Consider the following 24,629-nt stretch of genomic DNA (forward strand, 5'->3'; position numbering starts at 1 on the left):
ATAAGCAGTGAGTGTTGCTTATAGATACTGGTTTGGAGACAGATTTACCTGGTGGCAGTTGGAAAACAAACCTTATCCATGAGCTTCATTTAATCTCTACAAAAGAAGTATCTTGGTTCTAGAATATGCCCTTTATATTCAGGAAGGCAGTCCATCATTCAGAATTGTGGTTTCTTCCTAGGTTCTTTGACAGAGTTAGTCACGGGAGGAGTTCAGTGCATGTACATTGAGCGCCTAGGTGTGCCATGTACCAGAGCGGCCATGTTGCAGGGTCCTGAGGAGTATAATTCACATCCTGTTTCCGGGCTCCAGGGTCTCTTGTGGGCAAGGTGTGAATGCTGTCCCTGGAGTTGTACGGTGAGAAGTCAGCCAGCACAGTTCATGCTTGCTCCTTCCTCCCTCCCTCCGTCCCTTCCCCTCCATTTCCTTTCTCTGCAAATATGAAACTGAATTGTGGTTCCTTCCTTTGAAGAACTTAGAGCTCAGTAAATAAAGATAGGTAGAGGAAGTACTGTGATAAAAGCTCTGCAGCTGTCAAGCTGTAGAGATCCAGAAGGCGGGCATTTAAAGATTTTTTTTTTTTTTTTGGACAGATAGAGATCACAGGTAGGCAGAGAGAGAGAGAGAGAGAGAAGGAAGCAGGTTCCCTGCCGAGCAGAGAGCCTGATGTGGGGCTCGATCCCAGGACCCTGGAACCATGACCTGAGCCGAAGGCAAAGGCCTTAACCCACTGAGCCACCCAGGCGCCCCAGAAGGCGGGCATTTAAATTGGCAGGAGAGACAGCCTGTGTGTGGACAGAGAGGCAAGAGGGCATGTCTGACCTGCAGGGAGCTAGAAATAGTTCAGAAAACCTAATAATGCACGCTCTACACCCGTTACAATGTAGAATTACCCCCCAAATAAAATAAAATCTAGACTTCCCATTATCTGGATTATTAAATTGTGTTCAGGACATCATTGCTAATGTGTAATATAGAACTTTAATTTCGGGGAATAATTATTGTATACCTAAAAATCCCAGAAAAGGAAACTATCCTAAATGGAGGTATGTTTAACCTTTGCATGGTGAATACTGCTACTATTAAAATTTCTTTTTGAAGGAGTAGATAAGTTACTCAACAGTTTATGTGGGAAAATAGGTAAATGAAGATCACTAAGGAATGTTTGCAAAGCTAATGCAAAACTAGATGAACTACTTTTATTTATTTATTTATTTTAAATATTTTACTTATTCATTTGTCAGAGAGAGAACACAGGCAGGCAGAGAGAGAGGCAGACTCCCGCTGAGCAGGGAGCCTGATGTAGGGCCCCATCCCAGGAGACTGGGATCATGACCTGAGCTGAAGGCAGGTGCTTAACCGACTGAGCCACCCCGGAGCCCAGGTGAACTACTTTCAAAAGGTAGTCTAAACTTCATAATTAGATCAGTGGAACAGTCTTAGCCAGAAACAGATTTTGGTAGATACATGAGGACTTAAAACATTTTGAGGAGGACTTAAGTCAGTGCAAAAAAGATTATTCAGTAAGTAGGACAGGCATTTTTTATGCCTTGCTGGTAGAAGTGTATATTATTATATGCCCTTTATATAGGACTGTTTGCCAATCTCTGTGAAACTTGCAAATGCACAGAACTTTGGCCTAGTGTGTTAGGATTCTCTAGGGCAACAGACCCAGTAGGATATACGTTTTTTATTATGTACAAGTATATATTATATATTTCACACAAATGTAACAGATTTATTGTGAGGAATTGGCTCTCATAATTCCTGGAAGCCGAGACCTGCCATGGTCTGCCATCTGTAAGTGGGAGAACCTGGGGAGCCAGTGGTGTGAATTCCAGTGAGGCCAGATGAGATGATCTTACCTGGCTCAAGGCAAACAAAAGGGGCAAATTCCTTCTTGTTCCAGCTTTTATTTTAGTCAGGGTTTCAGTAGATTGGATGATGCCCACCCCTACCATAGAGGGCAATCCACTTGTCCATAGCTTGAATGCTAGAGGAACATCCCCACAGACCTGAAATAATGTTAATTTGGGCATCCTATAGCCAGTTGTTGATAAAAAAGTCACCATACCCAGCAATTCCACTTATAGAAATTTCTACTGATGCAAATAGACATGTGCAAAATTATAATTTTGTAGGTATATTCGTTGCAACTTGGTGATATAAGGAATGAAAACAACCTGAGTAGGCGCTCAGTGGGTTAGGCCTCTGCCTTCAGCTCGGGTCGTGATCCCAGAGTCCTGGGATCAAGCCTGTGTTGGGCTCTCTGCTCGCTGAGGAGACTACTTCCCCCTTTCTCTCTGCCTGCCTCTCTGCCTACTTGTGATCTCTCTGTCAAATAAATAAATAAAATCTTAAGAAAAAAAAAAACTAAATATCCCATCATAGATAGGTTGAGCCCTATGTTCTGTGCTTCCTAACAGTACCAGATTATACCTGCTATTTTTTGTGCAATTAATGGCTCCTTTTCTCTCTCTCTCTTTTTTAAGATTTTTATTTTAGAGAGAGGGGGAGGGAGACAAGGGGGGGAGGATCCCAAACAGATTCTGTGCCAAGCCTGCCTTGGGCTCTATCCCATGACCCTGACCTGAGCCAGAACCACAAATGGGTCACTCAGCTGACTGAGCCACCCTTGCAGCCCTGTGAATGTTCCTTTCAACTCTTAACTGTCCTCTTTAGATGAGAAACTACTTACACACCCTAATCATAGAGGACTGGTTAAATAAATTACTACACTTTCCCAATGGGGAAAAGAATGGAGAAGTGCTTTAGTTAGGGAGATAGAAATCCAAGACATGATGTTCAAAGAGTGTGAAATTGCATGGTGTACTGCAATTTATATATGAGAAGAAAAAATATACATGTACATTGATGTTTGATTGTGTATGAGAGGAGGACATGGTCATACTGGTAGCCTCCAAGGACTGGAGCTAGATACCTGGGGCTCAGGGATCCCGGAAATGAGCCTTTTCACTGTAAACCACATCGGTGGTTTTTTAATTTTTCATTTCAAAAATCATAAAATATTCCAGCAAACAAAATTTATAAAAATATGATAGGGTATTTGGAGAAGAAAATTCTACCATTCAAGAATTGCCAAAGAAACAGACGCAGGAGGATAGATAGGTATTAAATGTATTTCAAGGAACTGGTTTATGTGATTGTGGGAAGTGAGTGGTCCAAAATCCATAGGGCAGGCCCGAAGTTTGGGCAACCTCAGGAGGGAGCTGCAGCTGCAGTCTTCAGGCAGAAGGCTTCTGATTTCCTCATGGAAATCTCTGTTTTGCTCTTAAGGTCAGCCTTTCAACTGACTGGATGAGGCCTGCTCATATTAGGGAAGATAATCTCTTTATTTAGATTCAGTGGATGGTAGATGGGTGCTAAGCACATCTATAAAATAACACTGCCACATTCAAAAGATTTGTGGTCTTTTGAATAACAGGGTCCTAGAGCCTTGCTAAGTTGATACCTAAAACTAACCTTCACAGTCTGCATCTGTCAGCTTGGCATCATAGACATCTTCCTAAAGCACACTTAACCTCCAAATAAAGTCAGTAATCAAGTTGTGTTTCTGTCATCAAACATCAAACAACCCACATACGGAGGACACGTTCCCTCTCCCCAGAATAGGATGCAGAGTTCTTGGGTGATGTTTACTTTTCTCCTATATTACAGTTTAAATGCTGTGATGTAAGGTTAACCATTTTTAATACATCTTATGTTAGATGATAAGAGGGTGCAAGAGGAAAGGAAAATTTGCTAAATATGTATTTATAATATATATTTATGTACACACATTCATAACAAAACAAGGAAGAAATGTAGTAATCACAGTCCTTGTCTCTCAACTGAGTGTGTGATTGTAACTGGTGTTTATAATTGTCTCCCATTACCCCACGCCATGCTCCCTGTGCCCTCAGCAAGCTCCTCAGCTGGTCATGGCTCTGCCTGTGGGGTGGCCCAAACCTTTATTCCTGAAGAATCCAAGCCATGGGTTGTCCTGCCTGAATTGAACTATAGTTTTCCACTGACTAATCACAGGACTCAGTGGCACTGAGATCCCCTAGATGCCCTGTGTGAACATACTCTTCCCTCCATGGTGCAGTCACAGCCCAATTTCCCCCTGGTAATGAGGCTCAGTCACACCCACCAGGTCAGCCATTCCCTCCCTTACCTGTTGAATCACAGCTAGGAACCCAAAGCTGGTAGCGGTCTTAATGTCCAGTTGAATGAATAGATCATTGTTCTTTTGGTGGAAGGAAGCATTCCTCCCTTTGGAACAAGAACACCTAGACTAGCATAGCCTAAGAACCTGGGGATACTGCCCCTGCCCAGCCAGGCACTGCCACCTAGGGAGTGCTGTAACTGAGTCTTCAAAATGCCATTCCACCATTCTTTTGGGCCTGCTGCTTCAGGATGAGAAGGAACACGGTAAAACCAACAAATTCCATGAGCAATATGAGAAATCTGTTACTTCCAAAATCCAAAGAGGCCCAGTAGGTATTGTGCCTCTTTTTTGGTTGTGAAAGGGGCCAGATGCAACAAGTTACCCTTTATCCCAGAAAAGCTCTCTTGACCTGTCCCATGCCACCGGACCCCAAGAATCTCAGTGAGGTGGAAAGCTCCTGAGTTTTTGCTGAATTTATCTCCCACCCTCAAACACATAATCTTATCACTATGTCTAGAACAGTTGCTACTTCTTGCTCCTTAGGCCCAATCAGCATCATGTTATCATCAATGCAGTGGACCCATGCAATGTTATGAGAAATGTGATCAAGGTCGGTGTGGACTAAATGATGGCATAAGGCTGAACTGAAGTAGGATAAACCTCCGAGATAGGATAGCGAAAGGTGGGTGCTGACCTTGCCAGATAAAGCCAGCTGCTTCTGGTAGTCTTTACCAATAAAAAAATAAATAATAATTTGCCAGATCAATAGCTGCATGTCAGGGACCAGGGGATGTGTTAACCTCCTCAAGCAACGGAATCGTATCTAGAACTAGCTGCAGTTGGCGTTGCCACCTGATTGATAATCCACTGTCATTCTCCAAGATTCATCTATTTTCCGCACGGGCCAGATGGGTGGGCTGCATGAGGATGTGGTGGGAAATCACCTGCCCTGCATCCTGCAAGTCGTTGATGGTGACACCAAGCTCCGAGACCCTTCCAGAAATATGGTATTGCTTCTGGCTTACGGTCTTCCCGGTTGAGGCAGTTCCGGTGACTTACGTAGTACATGTTATAAGTTAGCTTGACCTCTTCATGTCAGAACCCCTCCAAAAGTTACTCTAGCCCTGCTGAGGTGTACTCTCTCCATCACAGAGCTTCAAGTGCCTCACGTGCAGAATTTGTCTTATTTACTTCGATACATTATCATGTACTCTCTTTTTCCATATTTAACTAAGAACTCCAGGACTGGCTCTTCAACCCCAAATTCTCTGTAGCACACAGTCTAATGGAAGTGGGTTCTCTTCATGGCCATTTATGACATTAATCAGTCGTTATTTCTTTTTAAATTACAGATATTAAAAATACATTTTATTAGCAAAATGTTACAGGCACAGCAAAATGCTTCTTTTAATAAACTTAGCCAAAGAATATAAATAAACATGGCATACTTTACAAAAAGTAAGGACAGTAATATTACCTACACAAAGAAAAACTCTGGGTTCTACAAAAACAAAACCTGAACCGCTCATCTCCGTGAGGATTCATTCGCAACTCCTTACTTGGCGAGCCTGACCGAACACATTTTAACTTGACATTTGCTTTATCTCATGTAATACACACATAACAAGATACATTAAAAACCTTGTGGAAATATACAAAAATGTAACTTCAGAGTTCTGGATGTTTAAATAACAAGAAATATATCAATCAAGTTATGCACTTGGACTGCAAAAGCAGTGTTGTAGCAGAGCTCTGCACCATACTCGTTATTCTGGGCCCTCCCTCCACTTTTATCTCCCTTCAAACGTCTACCTAAAAAAGCAGTATTAATAAAGATAAGAGAAGGGGTTAGAATCTGTGAGCTCTGGATGCCAGTATCATATTTCCTGATTTCAACCCCCTTATTCTAGTGTTGCTCCTTCAACCGACCACGGATGTCTGCTTTCGAGGAAGGGCTCAGAGTGCTCAGCGATCTCAGAGCTAAGGGGCTTCTTCCCTTCAGCCAACAGGGACCGCTCACCCTTGGGGGAGAGGCTGGCATAGCACCCTCTCCTCTGCCTGAGAAGTCTCTCCGTCTATGTGCAGAAATGTTGGATGGAGACAACCTGGTGCTTCCAAGTGCTCTATTATTGTTATAGTGCTAATAGTAATCATGCTGATTATTGTTATTAAACTAACTACAAGTTCTCTACTATTCCATTCCCTTTCTTCCATTTATGTTTTCTTACTCTTTAATACCATTCCGCCCCCCACCGCACCCCACTCCGCCAAATGATTAAGAGGTGTTTTTTAGGTTTTACCTCCCTTTATCTTTCTCATCCTCTCTGAGGTTCTACAGGACATTTAGTTCACACAGATTTATCATTAGAAGGAAAGGCAGCACCCACTATATTTCTGAGCCTTTAACAAAGAGAAAATAAATAACCGCAAACATTTCCCATTTTAGTTTTGGAAATGTTTTGTTTTCTGTATAAAGAAAAAAAAAAGCAAAAAGAATTTACGCAAACCACCCCCCCCCCGCCCCAGTCTTTGGTGTTTGCTAGTTGCATACACTTTCTATAGAAACATCAGAGGACATAGCTGTTCCCTTCCTGGTGGACAACACAACCCGGATGTCAGATGAGCTGACCAGGATGAAGAGTGAGACCCCAGGCAACTACTGTCAACCAGCGTGGGCACCACAGTGAAGGAAAACACAAACCCTTGATCTTCTCTCACGCATTCTAAGAGTAAGCATGCCTGGGTTGGTGGTGCCATCAGTTCCCATCAGAACGGTGATGATTTGGTATTCTCAAGGAGACGACAACATCTTGAAGGGCAAGCAGTGACCCATGAGTTCACGAATGCAATGGGTTCTGAAAGGTCTAAACCCACATCTGCATTCGATTTGTTTCGAAAGAAGAATCCTTAGCCTTCCTCTGAAGCCTGCTGCAGATCACAGCATCAGGGACCATGCTGCCCTGGTCCTGGGTCAGGACATCCTGGATCAGGAAAGGTCTATTTAAAGATGAATGACCGAGATCGGATTGTGCCTTCCCTTTGGTCGAGCTGCTTTCTTATTTGAGACTTTAATAAAGCAAACACATATGTGTATTGATTATTGAGCAATTTAAGATAAAGAACTTAACATTAAATAAGACATGCTGTTACTAAGGACACTATGCAACTAAATAAACATGTTACAATTTTCAGTATGGTTTTCTTATTTTTCTCGGGATAAATACTGTAAAGTCACTGCTAAAACATACAAACTAGGAATTGACCTAAGACTTAGGTAATTCATTAAATGCAGTACTACTCAATGAATCAAAATGAATACTTGGGTCTAAATTTTTTGATAGGGAATATTGTTTATTATACATTGTCAGTGGAGTGCACAGGTAAAGAACACTAAAGAATGATTAGTTTTTTGTTGTTGAATATTTATTTATATAGGGAGAAGTCTACAAGTATGTGAATCTGATCTATTTTTGCCTTAATTTTTCTCTAATGATATGTCACTTCCATAATTACAGCATACAAAGAATAAAAACTTCATTCATATCTGAGCAAATGTTTCACGTGCCAAAGTATTACTCCACTCAATATCAAATACACTGAGACTATCTCAAAATGAGTGGTATATTTATTTGGATTTCAAACTGAAAACATAACCAAAAGCAAAAGTGCCTGCATCTAGAAAAGAATATTCAATGAATTTCTATGTGTCAGCTAATTACATAAAAACAGATAAAGAAAAATATATAGGACAAACGACTCACTAAGACTAATGTACTTGAGGGCTTGAGGCTAAGGCTCTGGGGCTGAGATCCCAGTGCATCTCTATCCTTTCTCTTTTACCCCCCGTCTGCATACCTTCTTTGTCCCTCAGGAATGAACAGACTATTCCATAAACCTGCCAGTAGACATCCTATTGACTCTTGGGGGTAGTCCAACAGTTTTAGTAGCAATATGTTTGAAATCGTCACTATGTTACTTCTGAGTACTAGGCATCCAGAGGATTTGTGTAACTCACCAGTTTCCAACGTAGTATCTTGATCCACTCATCAGCTTCTACTCCTGTCTTTGCACAGAGATAAAATGTCCTGAATGGAAACACCAAGCTGATAAGACAAAAGAAAAACTTAAGATATTCCAGGTGGTTGGTTGAACATATTAGTTGAACAGAAACTAGACTATTCAACAGAAAAAAAGAATCAACAAAGAGCAACTTGAAGACTTGGTAGATACAGAGCGATTCCTGCCAGCAAACAGCAGAAATGTTGAGGAAGCTGGAGACTCAAATTATTATCACCGGCCAGATTTGTATTTTCGAATGAGAATTCAAAAAAGAAAACGTGTCCATGACACACCCAGATCCTTTTGCCACTGACGTCTTTGACTGAATACACTTGTGTGCTTATTCAGCTGATGTGTTAAATGACTCAGAACCTGTACCATGAGTCAAAGAATAAGCAAGACAGATAAGAATTTACTTAAGAAACTCATTTGTGTTGGCTTGATTCCATGAGAAATAAGCTATTCTGTGGATGTAAGCAGTTTTGACTATCTGGGACAGGAAAAAAAAAAAAAGATAATAAATCTCATCAACTATTCTTTTTGCCTACTCTGTAATGAGTTACTCTCTGCTGGAAGAAGACAAACTCTCCTACTGGCATGAACAGCTTATTCTAGAACTATGGTAACTCTTCATTAACTCTCTTTGGCTCTATAGGCAAATCTTTTGACTAATAAGGTCAGCCTTAACTTACATCTTGCCCATATTTCCTGTCCTTACAGCTGAGATGCAAAACACTTCAAATCCTTTTTCCCTGCCTCTCATGGGGAGAAAAAAAAAAAAAAGCTTCAAACTGAAATTCAAGAGAGTTTCTATCTTCTAGAACCAAAGCACCATATCTTGTTCATGTCTGTAATTAGGGTTGAATAGACAAGACCTAAGTCCCTGTGTGTAGAAGATAAACCTTGACATGAGGTCCTGTTGGGCAGTGAGGGGACAGTGGGACTGGGGTGCTGGTAACCTGTCACATTGTGCAAAACTGCTTTCTGGAATTGTCATTGCTCAGTACTCCCTGTGAGAGACATTATTAATCGCCTATTAATGCAGATAATTTTCCCTTTCTTCTTGCTAACAGAGCCCCAGGCAATAAATGATAATTAGTTGGAGCCAATTATGATCTTACTAGTTTTCTAGCTTCCCCTGCTGCTAGTGATGGCCATGGGACCTAGCCATGGCCAATGAGATGGGAGGGAAAACCCAATAGAAGATTTCTGAGAAAATGTCTGCCTTCCTGATAAAAAGGGACAGACATGGCTGATACCATCCCTATGTCCTTCTTTGTGACTGACCTGAAAATGTTAGGGCTACAACTAGAGTAGCTCTCTTGGACAATAAAATAGCAAGTGAACTGCTAAAGCCCAAGAGAACTGTAGAGACACTGGTGCTGATCTTGTCAAACTAGATGTCTGTGTCCTCCTATTTTGTTATATAAGAAATGACCCGCCCCACTGGCTTGTGTGGTACATTTACGTGAATTTTAAAAAGATATCCGTTATTGGTTGAGGTTAATGTTAATTAATTAATTAATATTAATTTGGGGGAGTATGTAATGTGGCATTTTTATTCTTAGGAAGTGCATACTCAGGCATATAGGGATAAAGTGCCATTGTACCTCCAACTTACACTCAACTGGTTTAGGAAAAAAGTGAATCAAAGATAAAGCAGGTACAACAAAATATTAATGATGCATGTGTAGCTGAAAGGTATATGGCTATGCAAGTCTTTCAGCATTTGTACATTTGAAAAACATTAAAATAAAACTTTGTGGGAAATAAGACACTCCTTTTGCAAGACACTACTTCTCCTAGTTAGAAAATTGTCATGATCTACTAATGAGGTTAAACAAAAACACTTTCTGCCATCTGCCAGAAATTGTCATAATAATATAAATCACCCACTGTTGGAGTCAAAGTTGAAATTAAAATTGAGTAAAAAACTTAAAAGGCATAAAACATGAATGGAATCCAATTATGTATATACTTATGTGGCATACAACATAAACAGCTATAGCCACTGGGCCTGCCTGTTTAAGTCACTTTATTTATTTTTAAGGATTTTGTTTCTTTATTTGAGAGAAAGCATGAGCAGGGGGAGGGGGAAGGGCAGAGAGAGGGAGAAGTAGACTCCCCTCTGAGCAGGGAGCCTGATGTGGGGCTCCATCCCAGGTCCCTGAGATCATGACCTGAGCTGAAGGCAGACCCTTAACCAACTGAGCACCTCCCAGTCCAAGTCACTTTAAATGAGATATTATGTCATAGTCAGTTGGAAGCACTGCTGATATACATGCCCTGAGTGCTAGTTAAATCCATGCCCCTCAGATCAAGACACTCATTTACATTAAGATATACAGGTTTTTCTTTAATTCCCCAGCTAAAATAATTGGCAAGAAGACTTTTAAAATCATTTTCTTTACAAAACAACTTACCAAAAACAGTTTACTCTTTCCTGTGAATAATCAAATTGCACAGCCGAACATTCTGTCAAGTCTAGGATCCGAATTGGTTCTGGTGACTTAAAAAAAAAAAAAAAGCAACCTATGTCATCACAAAAAAAAAAAAAAAACACAAAAATTTGTTCATCCCTTAGTCCCCTAAAAGTCTTCCACTGTATGCACCTGTCAATTTTACTTTCACTAAGGGGACTGATCATAGAGATGCTTACTCAGGTTATTTATAAGCCCCGGTTTGGGGCTTGGTTATTGATGAGACTGGATGTTGGGAAGATTGTCTTTATCAATTTAAATTTAGTGGAGGTATTTTCAGACGAGATCGGGCGCGTTCAGGGTGGTGTGGCCGTAGACAGTGGAGGTATTTTAAACATGGAAGGGAGTCATATTTTCTTTCATGTTTTTAAACTTCTGCTTTCTCAGAAATTTGGTATAGGGAAAGTGAGAAGAAACAAAATAATTTCAAATTGGCTTAATGAAATGGGCATGTGAAATGGACATGGGTTTTTTGGTTTTTGTTTTGAGTTGGCTCCATTACCAGCGTGGAGCCCAGTGCAGGGCTTGAACCCACCACCCTAAAATTAAGACCTGAGCTGAGATCAACAGTGGTATGCTTAACCGACTGAGCCCCCCAAGCATCCCAGAAATGGACTTTTTTTTTTAAATTTTTAAATATTTTATTTATTTATTTTTCACAGAGAAAGAGAAATCACAAGCAGGGGGAGCAGCAAAGGGAGAGGGAGAAGCAGGCTCCCCACCAAGCAGGGAACCCAATGTGGGGCTCCAAACCAGGACACTGGGGTCATGACCTGAGCCAAAGGCAGACACTTAACCGACTGAGCCACCCAGGCCTCCTGGGGACTTATTTTTAGTAAAAGGAGAAACTGCAGCAGAGAGAGCTCATACATCATGACAAGAGAATAACTCCATTGCCCTAAACAAGCGGATGATGTACCCTGGGGAGCTAGTTTAGCCAGGTTCTGGGACACACATCTCATCCTTGCAAAAGCACTCTGCTCGAGGTTCCTGGCTGACTGGTAAAACATGCTGCTCTTGATCTTGGGGCATGAGTTCGAGCCCTAGGTTGGATAGAAAGCTTAGTTAAAAAGAAAAAACTCCGCCCCATCAGGAATCAAGAATTCACATTTCCAGTCATTTATTGGTGTTTCAGGAGCTCATAAGGAAAATTTCAGAGATTTCAAAGGCAGATGTTCCTTGCATCTAGAAAGCTGATTTTTGTTGTTGTTGTTGTTATTGTGTTTATTAATTAGAGCTGATTTTCTTTTAAAGATTTTACTTATTTATTTGACAGACAGAGATCACAAGTAGGCAGAGAGGCAGACAGAGAGAGAGGGGGAAGCAGGCTCTCCACTGAGCGGAGAGCCCGATGCGGGGCTCGATCCCAGGACCCTGAGATGATGACCTGAGCTGAAAGCAGAGGCTTTAACCCACTGAGCCACCCAGGCTCCCCAAGAGCTGATTTTTAAAGGGAAAATGTGTTATCATATTTCTCACCATCTGATCTTTGAAGTATTTCAGTTCATTCCTGTGCAATGTGAACCACCTTGTTTTCCAGGTCTGAGGGGAAAAAATAATTAAAACATGTAGGTTTTGAATTGAGGAAGACAATATTAAACGGGACGATTTCCTTTCACTTGAAAAGTATCTAAAAAAATTAGATACAATAAAATATTGTGTGGTAAGTCATTTCTGAAGGGAAGTTTCAAAATAGCTACAAAAGTAAAATGAGTCCATGCATGAAGTTCAGAATGAAGGCAGAGATATTGACATATTTAAATAAATAAGAAGAAATAGCCTATCATAAATATGCAAGGTGAATTATAACAAACCACTAGATAACTGTCTTATATATTATCTCTATAATAAGAACAGATACCATTTTGTGGGCACCTACTATGGGCTAGATACTATCTAGCCAATCTTTATGCAATGCCAAATAGTCTTGTTTCACAAATATACAAACTGAAGTTCGGGAACCTCAAACCACAGGATTTTCTAAGACTTGCCTAAGAGTTCCACGATATTGGTGGTGGGAACTGTTGTTCCCCACCTGCCCTCTCTTATGTACTAATAGAACCCTCCCACTACCTTGGGCGGCAATGTATCCAGTTAAAAGAAGTAACAGAGAACTTAAAAATAAATATACCACGAATATAAATACTTCCTATCCTTGGGGCGCATCCAGTCTAGTAGGGACACAAATAACCAAATATTTAGGTTGAATGCAAGCGGGCCAGTATCCAGGAGAGAGGTTAAGTGCCCTGACTCTTAAAATAGGGAAAAGTAGACATATTCCATGAAGGCCTTCTTGAATATTAAAATGGGCATCATAACTTAAAAAATACAATTGCATCAATGGAGGGACAGTTGGATACCCCAGACCTAGTAAAGTTTTGTGTTTTCTTTAGGATTTTATAACAGAATTACATTAATGCCAGTGACGTTTGGCCTACTTTTAGGTTAACATTTTATGCAATTTTGACTTCTTAGTTTAAAAAAGAAAAGAAAAGAAATATTCTAGAGTTCACTTGCTACTTTTCATCCTGGCTTGTTCCATTTAAAGGACTGTACGTTTTGGGAGGTCTTAATGGTAGACTACTCTCACACATTTGACTTTGCCAAAGAAAAGTCAAGTGATTTTCCAGAATTTTGACTAATACTAGTCATAAAGACCGGCTTTTGAAACAGAAAAATAGTGCAGCAGCTCAAAATAGGCAATTGTGCTTTTAAAAAATGTCAAAGCAAGAATTGAGTCTACAGGAGCTGTCTCTCTGTGTGGCCGGGGCTAGCAGAGACATGTTTCCTTACCTTGACCAGGCCCCCCTGTTTGGTGAGGTAACCTTCTTTGGTGCCCAGCTGAAAAAGAAAGAAGCACCAAGTGAAGCCCAGAACCATCGCCACATGATTTGTCGTTCTATTCCTGTCCCATTTTAAAATGAAACACCGGTTTGCCTTTGATCTTTAAATAATCGCCCTACATTCTTCACTGAGACACTTGAAAATCCTCCCTGTGTTGTGAGAGACTGTTTTCAGACTGGGTCGTTGGTGGGGAGCTCTGTAGCAAGAGGCAAAAACTCAAAGACTCTTCTAACTTGAGTTAGCAATTTGCAAACAATAAGCCACATCCCATCACTTCTAAAAGCGTTGGGCAGAGTGTGTCATGTAAAACCCAGCTGCTTAAAATGTTGCAGAGGTATTATGCACAAATGCGTGCCCAAGTGTGTGCACACTTTGACATTGGGTCACACACACACATTGACATTGGGTCAATGCATTTGGAAAACTTTGGATGAAGTAGAGGGACTTCTTTACTTCGCAGAGAATGTATTCTGCCAGTATACCTTGTGAACTTTAAGGGGGGACATGAGAAATAGCATATCCAATATTTATTTTATCACATGAACCTCCCCCATTACAGCCCTCCCCCCACCTTTTTTTCAGAGACCATCTCTTGAGACCTCTATTCTGTGGAAAAGACTTCCAGGAATGCAGATTTATTTACACTTGATTTATCCAAAGGGGATCTGAAGTGACAATGAGTCATTTCTTAACTCACACAGCATTAATTCAAGGGTAGTAACATCACACATGTAGCTAGCGCCTATAAAATATAAGGAATGGTAGAGAACCATGCAAATAGAAATATGCATAAAATAAGGACCCTAAAATAAAGAAATTTAGAACTTCATAAATTCCCAAAGAAACTGAAGGACATTTTGTTCTAGTATGGTGTTACACTGTATCTTACACCGGTAGAATAACAGAACAAAGAGAAAAAATTTGCAGAAGTAAAAGGAATAGAAATCTCACAACAGAGAAGCTAAGGAAACTGACAATTTAGATTGGGACCTATTCTATGTCAGGTTTGCAAATCAGATCATCTCAATCTCCACCAACACAACCAATTGGTATTTCACGTTTCCTGGGTCCAAAACAGAACTGCTCATTCCCATCCCCCAAATCCACCTCCACCATCTTGGTAAACAGCAGGAAGACCACTGTGAGACTCTCTTGCACATCTCACATTCGATCTATCCTAAGTCTGGTCTCTTCTACCTCACAGCACACCCTGAAGTTCACCAGTTCTTACCCCACTGCCTGTGTAGTTTCAACTACCACCATCTGCTCCAACAGCCCCCTCACCAGTGTTTTTCCTCCAACTTCGGCCACATTCCATTTTCCACTTAGCGGGGGCAATGAGCTTTTTAAAAATTTTAAGACTTAAATTATGTTGCTCTAAACTCTTATACTTCCTCCTGGACACTTAAAACAAAAGTCAATCCAGCATATTTATTTAGCCTCCGTGGCCCCTGCCCATTGCTGGGAAATAATTCTCCAGAGCTTTCATGCCTCTGTGTGTCTTATAAGCAAGGCACTAATAGCCCTTTGTTCCAGACCCATTTTTATTTTTTTAAAGGTTTTTTTATTTATTTGAGAAACAATTTTTTTCTTTGAGAAATAGAGGGTACATGAGCAGAGGAGAGGAGCAGGGGGGAGGGAGAAGTAGACTCTGCACTGAGCAGGGAGCCCGATGTGGGGCTCCATCCCAGGAGTCTGGGATCATGACCTGAGCTGAAAGCAGATGCTTATATGACTGAGCCATCCCGGCGCCTCACAGACCCATTTTTAAAGCATGTTCTTAGGGCAAACAACCTTAGAAGATGGAGACAGTGTCTCCTTCCAGAGGAAATGGCAGCCAACCAGCAGTCTGCCGTGACGCCGTGCAGCTCTAATAGTGTGCAAGCAGGCTAAAGTGTCAGGCTCTTCCTAGCTCCCGACACCCGCGAATGCCAGCAGCGCCTCAAAGCACTATGAATTTCCCAGCACTCAGTTGAGGGGTGGGCCCTTTGAGAAAAACGCCACCTGACATGACTGACCCCTCCTTCCCTCAACAACCTCATCTCCTACCACAGTGCCTCTCCCCACTTCATGCCAATCATTATAATCTTCTTGCTAATCTTCAAAACACCTCAGTTTAGTTCCCACCTTGGGCTCTTGCACTGTTCTCTCTCCTTGCACTGTTCTCTCTCCCTGCGACACTAGAAAATGTTGATCGTTTTCTGCCTGTATTAATGCACAGTAAACTCCATGGATTTGTCATCATACAGTGTGGGTGCAGCCATGCCCCACCAATCCCTCAATATTGTTTTAAAAACTCCATTATACAGAACCTTCTGTGCCCAGGCATATTGAGACACTCGGGCAGGAGAACCTGTCAGATCCTTGGAGTGTGCCAAGAAGGTAGGCAATAAGGCTTGCAGAATTTGGTTTCAAGAGGTCTGTCTCCACCTAAGGCTGCTAGCTCTCCTGCTCACACCAGGTCTACAGATTAGGTCCTACATTTTACTGTTGATAAAGAGCACACATAGTAGGGTATATGGTACAACTGACCCTGGGTGGGGATCTTTAAGGGAAGGGTAACAGAGGAGAGGACAGATGAGCGAGATGTTGAGGTGACTGGTGGGCAGGGGGTGGGAAGCAGGCGGATAAAGAGGAAAGTCAGGGAGGGGTGGGTTGGCTGGAAATCGAAGAATCAATTAGGACGTAAAGCTTGATTTGTTCTTTGGTCCGTTTTGACTTGGGAGTATTTATGGTCTTGCTTTCCTCAGTTTTGCTAGTTCTGGGGTTTGATGCTTCCTCCTCCAACTCTAACAAAGCTAAATAAACTACCTCCTTCAACCATTTCCAGGATTTTTATCTTTGAGTCGACGGAGCCCAGAAACAAAAATGTAACGTGCGCCGTGAACCAGGCTAGGCTCCAAAAAGCCACAAAGACAAGTTATGAGTCTTGTCCCCAGAAGTATTAGGCCCACAAGGGGGTGGGCAAAGGGGTGAGCAGACACATGCACAGATGTTAGCCATGCCCTTCTGCCCTGCTCTATGAGGACTGCAGGGTAAAGGCAAGCAGAGGGTGCTGGGAACACAAAAGAGGGCCATTTTAAAGAACGCTAGGAGGGGCCCAGGAGGGCATCCTGAGAGACACTGGTCTCTGACATCCGTCTTCAAGGCTCAGGAAGGGACAGCCACCGTGTTGGCACATGTCAGGGACGGGAAGGGGAGAAGGAGCCCAGTCAGGGGAACGCACGTTGGTGTGAGCATGGGAGGAGCACAGGCGAGGCCAGAGAGAGAGCAGGGCCAGGTGGACCGGGAAGACAGCGGGCACCGCCAAAGGTTGACAGGGAGGTCATGTGACCCATTTGCTTTTTAAGAAAGATCTCTGTGGTGGCAGTAAATGTAGGACCTTTTTTTTTTTTCAACCTTCTTTGTATTTCCTTTGTGTGTTGTCTTCTTTATTACACACACAAATCCTGACGTCTTATGCCAGGAGTATTCGGCAAACAAGGGAGAGAGGAAGAACAGGAGAGCCGCCAGCACAGTGCAGGGGAGAGCGGAAGTGGTGCCGGGAGGCATGTTTGCGGGGTCACAGCTCACAGAACAAACAGGGATGGGCTCCTGAGGAACAATGAATGCTCGGGCTGCACAGAAACTGAACAATGGTCCGCACTGCCAAGAAGTGCAAATGTGTTCTGTCTGTACCCTCCCTTCAGTGAAGGAGAGAAAGAATAGGAGAAAACAACATCCTGAGATTTTATAGTCAAAGTGGGGCATATTTATCCTTCACAGACAATTGAAATGTTAAAAAAAAAAAAATTCTTAATTGAAGAAACTCGTGGACGAGTAACAGTGTAGCCAACTGTGTGAACATCAACATCTCTCCCCCTTCTAAGTAAGGACAGGAATTTAAGCAGTGTTTTTGAAGTATTTAGAATCTATCGCTATGGCATTGTTGTTGTTGTTGTTTTTAATGTTTTACCCTGGATCAGAGAAACTGAGTCACGGGCTTCAGGCTGGATGTTCCTTTTCAGGTTTTAGTTCCCAAGGTAGAGTTTTCACGTGAACAAACATACTTCTTAAAGTATCTTAACACTTCCTTGCACATTTGCGAGGGCACCACGGTCAGCCACTTACGGAAGGGGCGGTGGGCACGAGGTCATTTTCCGTTCTGCCCGTCTGCATTGCTGTGTGAACCCGGACAGACTCGTAAATGGAAGGTTCTTCCACTTTTCTCGGGTAGGGGTGTTTCAGGACAATCAGGGTGCCTGAGTGAAGACAGAAGAACATCGTCAGAGAGCAGCCCCAGAAAGAAGGCCCGCAGGCTAACAACCAGAGAACCACGGCTAGATTTTAGCCTCTTACGATCTCTTCTTTTCACTTGCTCATTTTCTCGACGTTTCTGGAGTCGCACCCATGTGCCAGGCACTTAAGGTGGACACTGGATATAGAAAGCATGAGGAGATGATTTCTGTCCTTCCAGTGCTCAGACAGAACTAGCAATGGATCTTACTTAACGGGTTGCCATTTAAATGAACAGGGTGATAAGAGCAGAGTCAGAGATGAGGATGACGCATGCTGGGGGCTCCTGGGGGCCCCAAAGACCCCTTCCATGGAACACTTCGGAATAACTTTCGTGGAGGGGTCCACATGGATCTAGACCTTCAGCTGTAACTGGAAACTTACAGGAAGGCTTTACAAAAGCCACGAAAGTAAAAGTGAACGAATGCACTGGGGTATGAGAGGATTTATTCCACAGTCCTTATTGCTCACTAGTTACAGAACAAACTTATAACAGATCAGGGGGTCTCAGGAAAAGTGGACTCGTTGCATTATCCCTACTGTCTCTTACCACCCAATTAACAAAATAAGCTACATGAAAATCTGCTTTGCTCTAGTGAACGTGACCTGAACTGCCTTATGCATGATTGCCCTTACTTCCACCTGGAGGAGAGGGTCAGGCAGAAAAAGGGCTGCAACAGGGGCCAGCTCTGGGGGGCTTCGGCGTGTCTCTCCAAACCTGAGAGCACTTCTGACTCAACACCTTTGGTCTTCCCCCAGTCAATCACCTGATCAGAAATAGACACTTTACAAAAAGAGTAAGTTAAGGGTTTCTTCCTCCTTGCTGTGGTTTCTTTCTTTTTATCTCACTGGGGTCTTGTAAAGGCAGGTCTGAGATTGTACCATTCAGGGAGATGTAAAGACCTCAGTAATACATTCAACAAATATTTACTGGGCTCTCCTATGTGCCAGACACTCATCCAGGCCGTGGGAATACAACAGCAAACAAAGAAGATACAGCACCTGCTTCTCTGGTTGGGGAGCCAGAAAAAAAAAAAAAAAAAAAAAAGAAAAGAAAAGAAATACAATATGTCAGGAGAGAGCAGTGTTATAGAAACCCTAACAGAGAGTGGGGGCGCCTGGGTGGCTCAGTGGGTTAAGCCGCTGCCTTCGGCTCAGGTCATGATCTCAGGGTCCTGGGATCGAGTCCCGCATCGGGCTCTCTGCTCAGCAGGGAGCTTGTTTCCTTCTCTCTCTCTCTCTGCCTGCCTCTCTGCCTACTTGTGATCTCTCTCTATCAAATAAATAAATAAAATCTTAAAAAAAAAAAGAAACCCTAACAGAGCAAGATAAAGGCATAGCAGGTGATGAGGGAGGCGTAAGGAAGAGGGTGTTATTTCATAAGGGTGGTGAGAAGGCGCCTTTGAAAAAGTACTTCGAAAGATTATAGAAAGTATGGACCTTGGGCACTGGGTGGCTCAGTGGGTTAAGCATCTGCCTTCGGCTCAGGTCACGATCCCAGGGTCCTGGGATTGAGCCCCACATCACGCTCCCTGCTCAGTGGAAAGTCTGCTTCTCCCGTGGCCTCTGCCCTTCCCTCCTGCTCATGCTCTTTTTGTCTCTCAAATAAATGAAGGAAAAAAAAAAAAAAAAGAAAACGAAAGTATGGAACTTGAACTGGTGTTAAGAGAGACAATGAGGACAGAGACCAACCAGCTCTGCAGGTAAAAAGTACATTATAATAATAATACACCTACAAACAAAGCCAGCTGATTATAGTGCTGGTGCTCAGTGCTCGAGTATGCATGACCCACTGACTGAAGAAACACCTGTGACCTCTGATGACAGGCCCATGGGACCCCCTCCTGTCCCTTGACAAGAATCACCGAGAAAAGCCAGGAGAGGGTCTCTGACCGGGGCCCCAGAGAAGAATGAGACCCTGGCCTCCTTCTTCTGCACCCAGGTCACACCTGAAGCATTGGGATCACAGTGAAAAATGGCTTTCACAGGGACCCGCAGCCCCCATCCCATGCTTGCGCATTGTCAGCGCTCTCTTGTCAAGGTGATCCTTTCATGAGAACAGATCCAGTCATATCAGGACAAGGGGCCAGCGACAGGTTTACAGTTTTAGAGTCATAATGAAAGCAGAGACACCGAAATCAAGAGCAGACGTTGCGCGGCTTGGGGGCCGTGTTACACCATTGTAACGGTGCCAGGTGCTCGTGAATGTGGGCCTGGCTCCAAGATGCCCCCCGCATAGATGCCCCTCCCTCCAATGATATGCCCGACGGTCACCATGGCATCATGGAATGAGCCACCACTGCCACTCTGTTCCCGTGGACCCTGGACAATCGTTCTAGCTTCTGTTTCCTCCTCGGACACGTGAGAATAATGACCTTTCTTCACAAGGCTGTCTGAAGCACTGAATAAAAAGTGTTTTGTGAAGATGTGAGATGTTATTACGCTTTGATATAGAGTATTTTTAAATTCTTAGACGAAAACCCAATGATCGCATCTCTGGAACATGCATTTTTAAATGTCGAGTTAAAAAAGCCCCATGTGTGACATTCTGCCAAGAATGAAAATGGCAGAGTCTAGTAGCCGCCAATGGCCTTTCTTAAGCCGCCCGGGCCCCTCCTAAACCTTCCATCTGACAGTGGAGGAGAGGGGCCTGGAGCCAAAGCCTCAAAGCAGTTTTCAAGTTAGAAAAAATGTGAAATCTCATGCTTTCTCTTCCCAGAGGATGCTAGATTTTCATCCTTTTCCCTATGTTTAATATGAAAATAATTTTTTTTAAATGATGTGCTGGAAAGACACACCGAGTTAATTCCGGTTTTGCACATAACCAAGCATACTACCTGTAGTGACTTCCCTTTGTTTCTGTGACAAATCCCCACCACCATAGGGCTTAAAACAACTCAGATTTCTTATCTTACAGTTCTGAAGGTCAGAAGTCTGAAATGGGTCCCATTAATCTAAAATCAAGGGATTGGCAGGGATGCTCTCTTTCTGGAAAGGCTCTAGGGAAGTATCCATTCTGTCTTTTCTAGCTTCTGGAAGCTGCCACCAGCCCTTCCCTGGTGGCCCCATTCCTCCATCTTCAAAGCCAGCAACAATGCGTGTGAGACCTGCCCACACTGCCATGTCTCTGGGTCTCCCTCTACCGCCTCCATCTTTTACTTACAAGGACCCTTATGATTACAGGGTGCCCACCTGGAAAATCCAGAGTAACCTCCCCATCCAGAGTCAGCGGACGGGTAGTCTTAATTCCACCTACAAACTTAATTCCCTCCTGCCACAGAACGTAACATATTCACAGGTGCAGGGAGAGAGGTGGGCATCTTTGGGGGGGTCACCAGTTCCTGGAAGATAAGGACAGCCTTGGGGGGCCGCTGTGTTACAGTATAAGGACCTCTGGGCAGGGGTGCTGCCTGAGCCACAATGCTTTAACCACTTGGTATTGTAAACCCATTGTCTTTCCAACCAACAGGTGCAATTCCCAACCCTGAGAGTCCCTTCAGAGCAGGTATATTTGTGTCCCCGCCTCCCAGCAGAGATGCTGACATAATGAAGGCTTGATCAGTGAGGGGATACATGAATGCCATAGCTGGTCAGGGTTACGTCAGAGAAGAGCCTGGGAGGAGCCAACCTCCCAGGGTCATGATCACCCTGCGCCAGGATAAGGACGGGACCTCAACGTCAAGTACAGCTGTCCAAATCTTCACTGGGGGGAACAATATTCTATTTCAAAAACCTCTTCTAAACTTTAACCAACAAACGCTAGACCGAGAGAAATGTTAATGAGTCAACAGGAAAGCAGAATTAAGTTTAGATTGACTTTAGCTAGTAAGACCACGAAAGAGGCTAGACTGAATGGTGGAATGAAGAAAATGACAATCTACTTATAAAATGATAGCTCCCACTGGTAATCCACCTCTTGAGGTCTTCCTAGCTTGATGGTTCTGGTCAAGGAGAAAACAATACATAGACTCCTTGGCACAGCTGCTGGGCTTACGATGATTTCCCCTTCAGCAGAGACTGTCCCATTCTTGTACTCCAGGGTAGATCCCCACAGACCCTGGGTGTCCCCCACAAACACCTCCCCCCAGTGCACTCACGGGACTCACTTCCCAGGGATCTACCAGAGAAAAGGCCCGCTATCTTCAGTTTCCGAGCTACATGAAGGAGACTGTTCTTTCCTGCCTTTCACATAAAACCAGGTCTCAGAAATGTCTCAGAGGTACATTTTTGAGGTGATCAGAGCAAGGCCAAGGGAGGCTTTTCGGTTTGCTGAAAGCCTCAGACTTGCCGTGATCATGGGGCTGATTCTTTATTGGCACTTGGTGTTCATCCTGCCTTTATATTATGAACAAGAATACTAATATCCTTACCAAAAAAACAAAACAAAACAAAACAAACAAACAAAAAAAAACACTTCTCTCCCCCACCTTTTTTGTTTTGTTTTTATGTCTGTTTTTGTTTTTGTTTTTTAAATTCATCTAGCCAAGGTGGGTTTCTGTCATTTGCAATCAAAAGAAACTAAGAAAATGTAGCCACCACAAACTCATTATATTTCCACCTAAGGTCCAAGGTAGGCCCTTGGTCCCTTCCAGGAGGAACTCCAGGTGAGTGATAGGCCAAACGAACAGCAGGATCTGTTCGGAGAATTCAGCTACAAAGCAATGGGAGGCAGGGGCTGGTGGAGGGAGGAGAGAGGAAGCTCTGCGACCACAGGTCTGGGAAACCTGGCTGCAAGTTTCACTTCAGCTTCTGAGCTACATGAAGGAGATGGTCGTTTCCTGCCTTTGACGTGAAACCTGGTTTCAGAAGCGCTGCGTGGAGGTACGCTCTTGAGGGGATCAGAGCAGACCAGGGGAGGCAGTTCAGTTTGCCGTGGCTGCACTGCTAACTTACAGGACGCCCACTCCGACCCTGGCTTGTATTCCTGCGGGACCTTGTGGGACCTCGCGGGACCTCCGGGACACCGGAGGAGCAGCCTCGCGCCCAGGCACTGGGGTGATCTCTGCAACAGAGAGTAGCTCAAGAGCACATATAGCTCCTACAAGGGAAACTTTTTTTTAATTAAAAGTTATTTAATGGGAGCAGAGCAGGGGCCTCCCTTCAATCCTAGGAGCTTGCCATTGTGTTGTGTTGCTAATGTATTTTCAGGATCAACAGGAGAAAAGGAAGCAGAGAGAAACACTCCACTTTCCTGGAGCAGCGTCAATAACCTGGAAGCTTCTCCTCCTGAAAGTGCCTAGAACCACCAAAGTTTCCTTCAGTCTTAAAAGGGAAACTTTTATTCAGGGTATTTCTTTTATGCACTAAAGCACCTGCTTACCCACCAGGTTTCTCGGGCCAGACTGTAAGATGTTTGAGGGTAAGAATGATGTCTGATTCATCACTCTACTGTCAGTAGCATCACAGCGTGGCTCATAGTTGGTGCTCAATACCTATTTGCTCAATTAAAATAGGACCACGTCCATCCATGTTTTGTCCTTGCCCTCGGGTTCAGAAAACAAGCTTGGCAACTGGCATATCTGTGGCAGTTTCCTCTGTCACCTCTTGCTGGTGGGAAGGAGCTTTCCAGAGGGAGTGACAGGAATATTTGAGATCTTTCTCCTTTTGTCTTTGCAACCTGCTCAGCAGATGAACTTGAACCCATTATAAAATGGTGCTGGAGAAACTGTGTTCATTTACATATTCAGGGGCTTTAAGTTCCCTTGTCCAGTCTCCCAGGGAGAACTATACAGAGGAATGAGAGGCAGGTCAGTCAGCCAGGTTGGAAGATTCTGTTAAAATACCCACGTCAAGTCAGGTCACTCTCTTTGGAGCGGCCACTTGACCTAACCTTTCATCTGAATCCACTGTGGAACTGGCTTAAAATTTGGAGAGGACATAAACATTTGATAAACAGAAATTCAATCATCCCTCACGAACTCTTCATGATCTACCAAAGAAGGTAGAGTTCTTGCATATAATACGACGGAGTGAATTACCATAAACTGCTTCATGGAAAGACGTGTTAAAAATTATTTTTATAGCCTTACATACTTAATCCCATCCAATCTTCACCAGTAAGTCATGAACTATTAGATCATCGGCTCTAATTTATAAGATGATGAAACTGAATCTCAGAGAGGTTACGTAATTTGCCCAAGGACATCCAGCTGGTGAGCAGTTGAACGGGGAGTTCTTGTGTTTACTCATTTTACGGTATTATTCTCAGCCATGGTGGCCACCCAATGGAAACTCTCTACAGCCTGTGAAATATGCTCCGTGGTAGGCAAGACAGCATACACAGGGATCAGAGTTCGAAGAAATGGGTTCTTTAAGAGGCAGCTTGAGGAATGGAGATGTGTGTTTTTGCCTCAACATTTCTCACCAGACCTCAGTTTCTTCATTTGTAGAGGAAAAATGAGATGGTCTGTAGGCTCCCTTCCCATACTAAGAGCCTATAAATCCAGTTGAACACCCAGGCTCAAGGCAGGTGTAAGAAGTACGAGGACACTGAGTGACCAGAGCTGTGTCCTGTTTCCTGTAAATGTACGTTATCCATTAAAGACTGTCCTCCTGGGGCCATTAAGTCTTTGTGCCTCAGTTTCCCTTTCTTCCACCTTCCCATTCAACCTTTACATTTCATTTTACCTGACTGTATTTATAGAGGCTGTTTTGTATCCTTTCTGGAGGGACATAAATAAGATGGGCCTCTCTGTGTGTGTGTTTTCTAGTTGACTTTTTTTCTGTTTTAAGATATCCTCTTGATATCTTGATATCCTCTTGAGACAGTATCATTTCTCAAAAGGCCATTCATGTAAATA

The 24,629-nt window shown here is 43.2% G+C and overlaps 1 protein-coding gene across 1 annotated transcript in view; it reads right to left on the minus strand.

Moving 5' to 3' along the window:
* Window positions 1-5,505: 5,505 nt before the first annotated feature.
* DAPP1 (dual adaptor of phosphotyrosine and 3-phosphoinositides 1) overlaps window positions 5,506-24,629 on the minus strand; it is a 49,406-nt gene continuing 30,282 nt past the window's right edge. The window contains exons 4-9 of the mRNA XM_082729075.1: window positions 17,665-17,795; window positions 13,504-13,551; window positions 12,190-12,252; window positions 10,654-10,739; window positions 8,187-8,274; window positions 5,506-7,237 (exon numbers count right to left, since the gene is read on the minus strand). Of these exons, the coding sequence (XP_082585201.1) occupies window positions 7,169-7,237; window positions 8,187-8,274; window positions 10,654-10,739; window positions 12,190-12,252; window positions 13,504-13,551; window positions 17,665-17,795 (485 nt within the window). The 3' untranslated portion in view covers window positions 5,506-7,168. The remainder of the gene's footprint in view (window positions 7,238-8,186; window positions 8,275-10,653; window positions 10,740-12,189; window positions 12,253-13,503; window positions 13,552-17,664; window positions 17,796-24,629) is intronic.

This window comes from Mustela nivalis (assembly GCF_964662115.1).
Source record: "Mustela nivalis genome assembly, chromosome: 4".
Lineage (NCBI taxonomy): Eukaryota > Metazoa > Chordata > Mammalia > Carnivora > Mustelidae > Mustela > Mustela nivalis.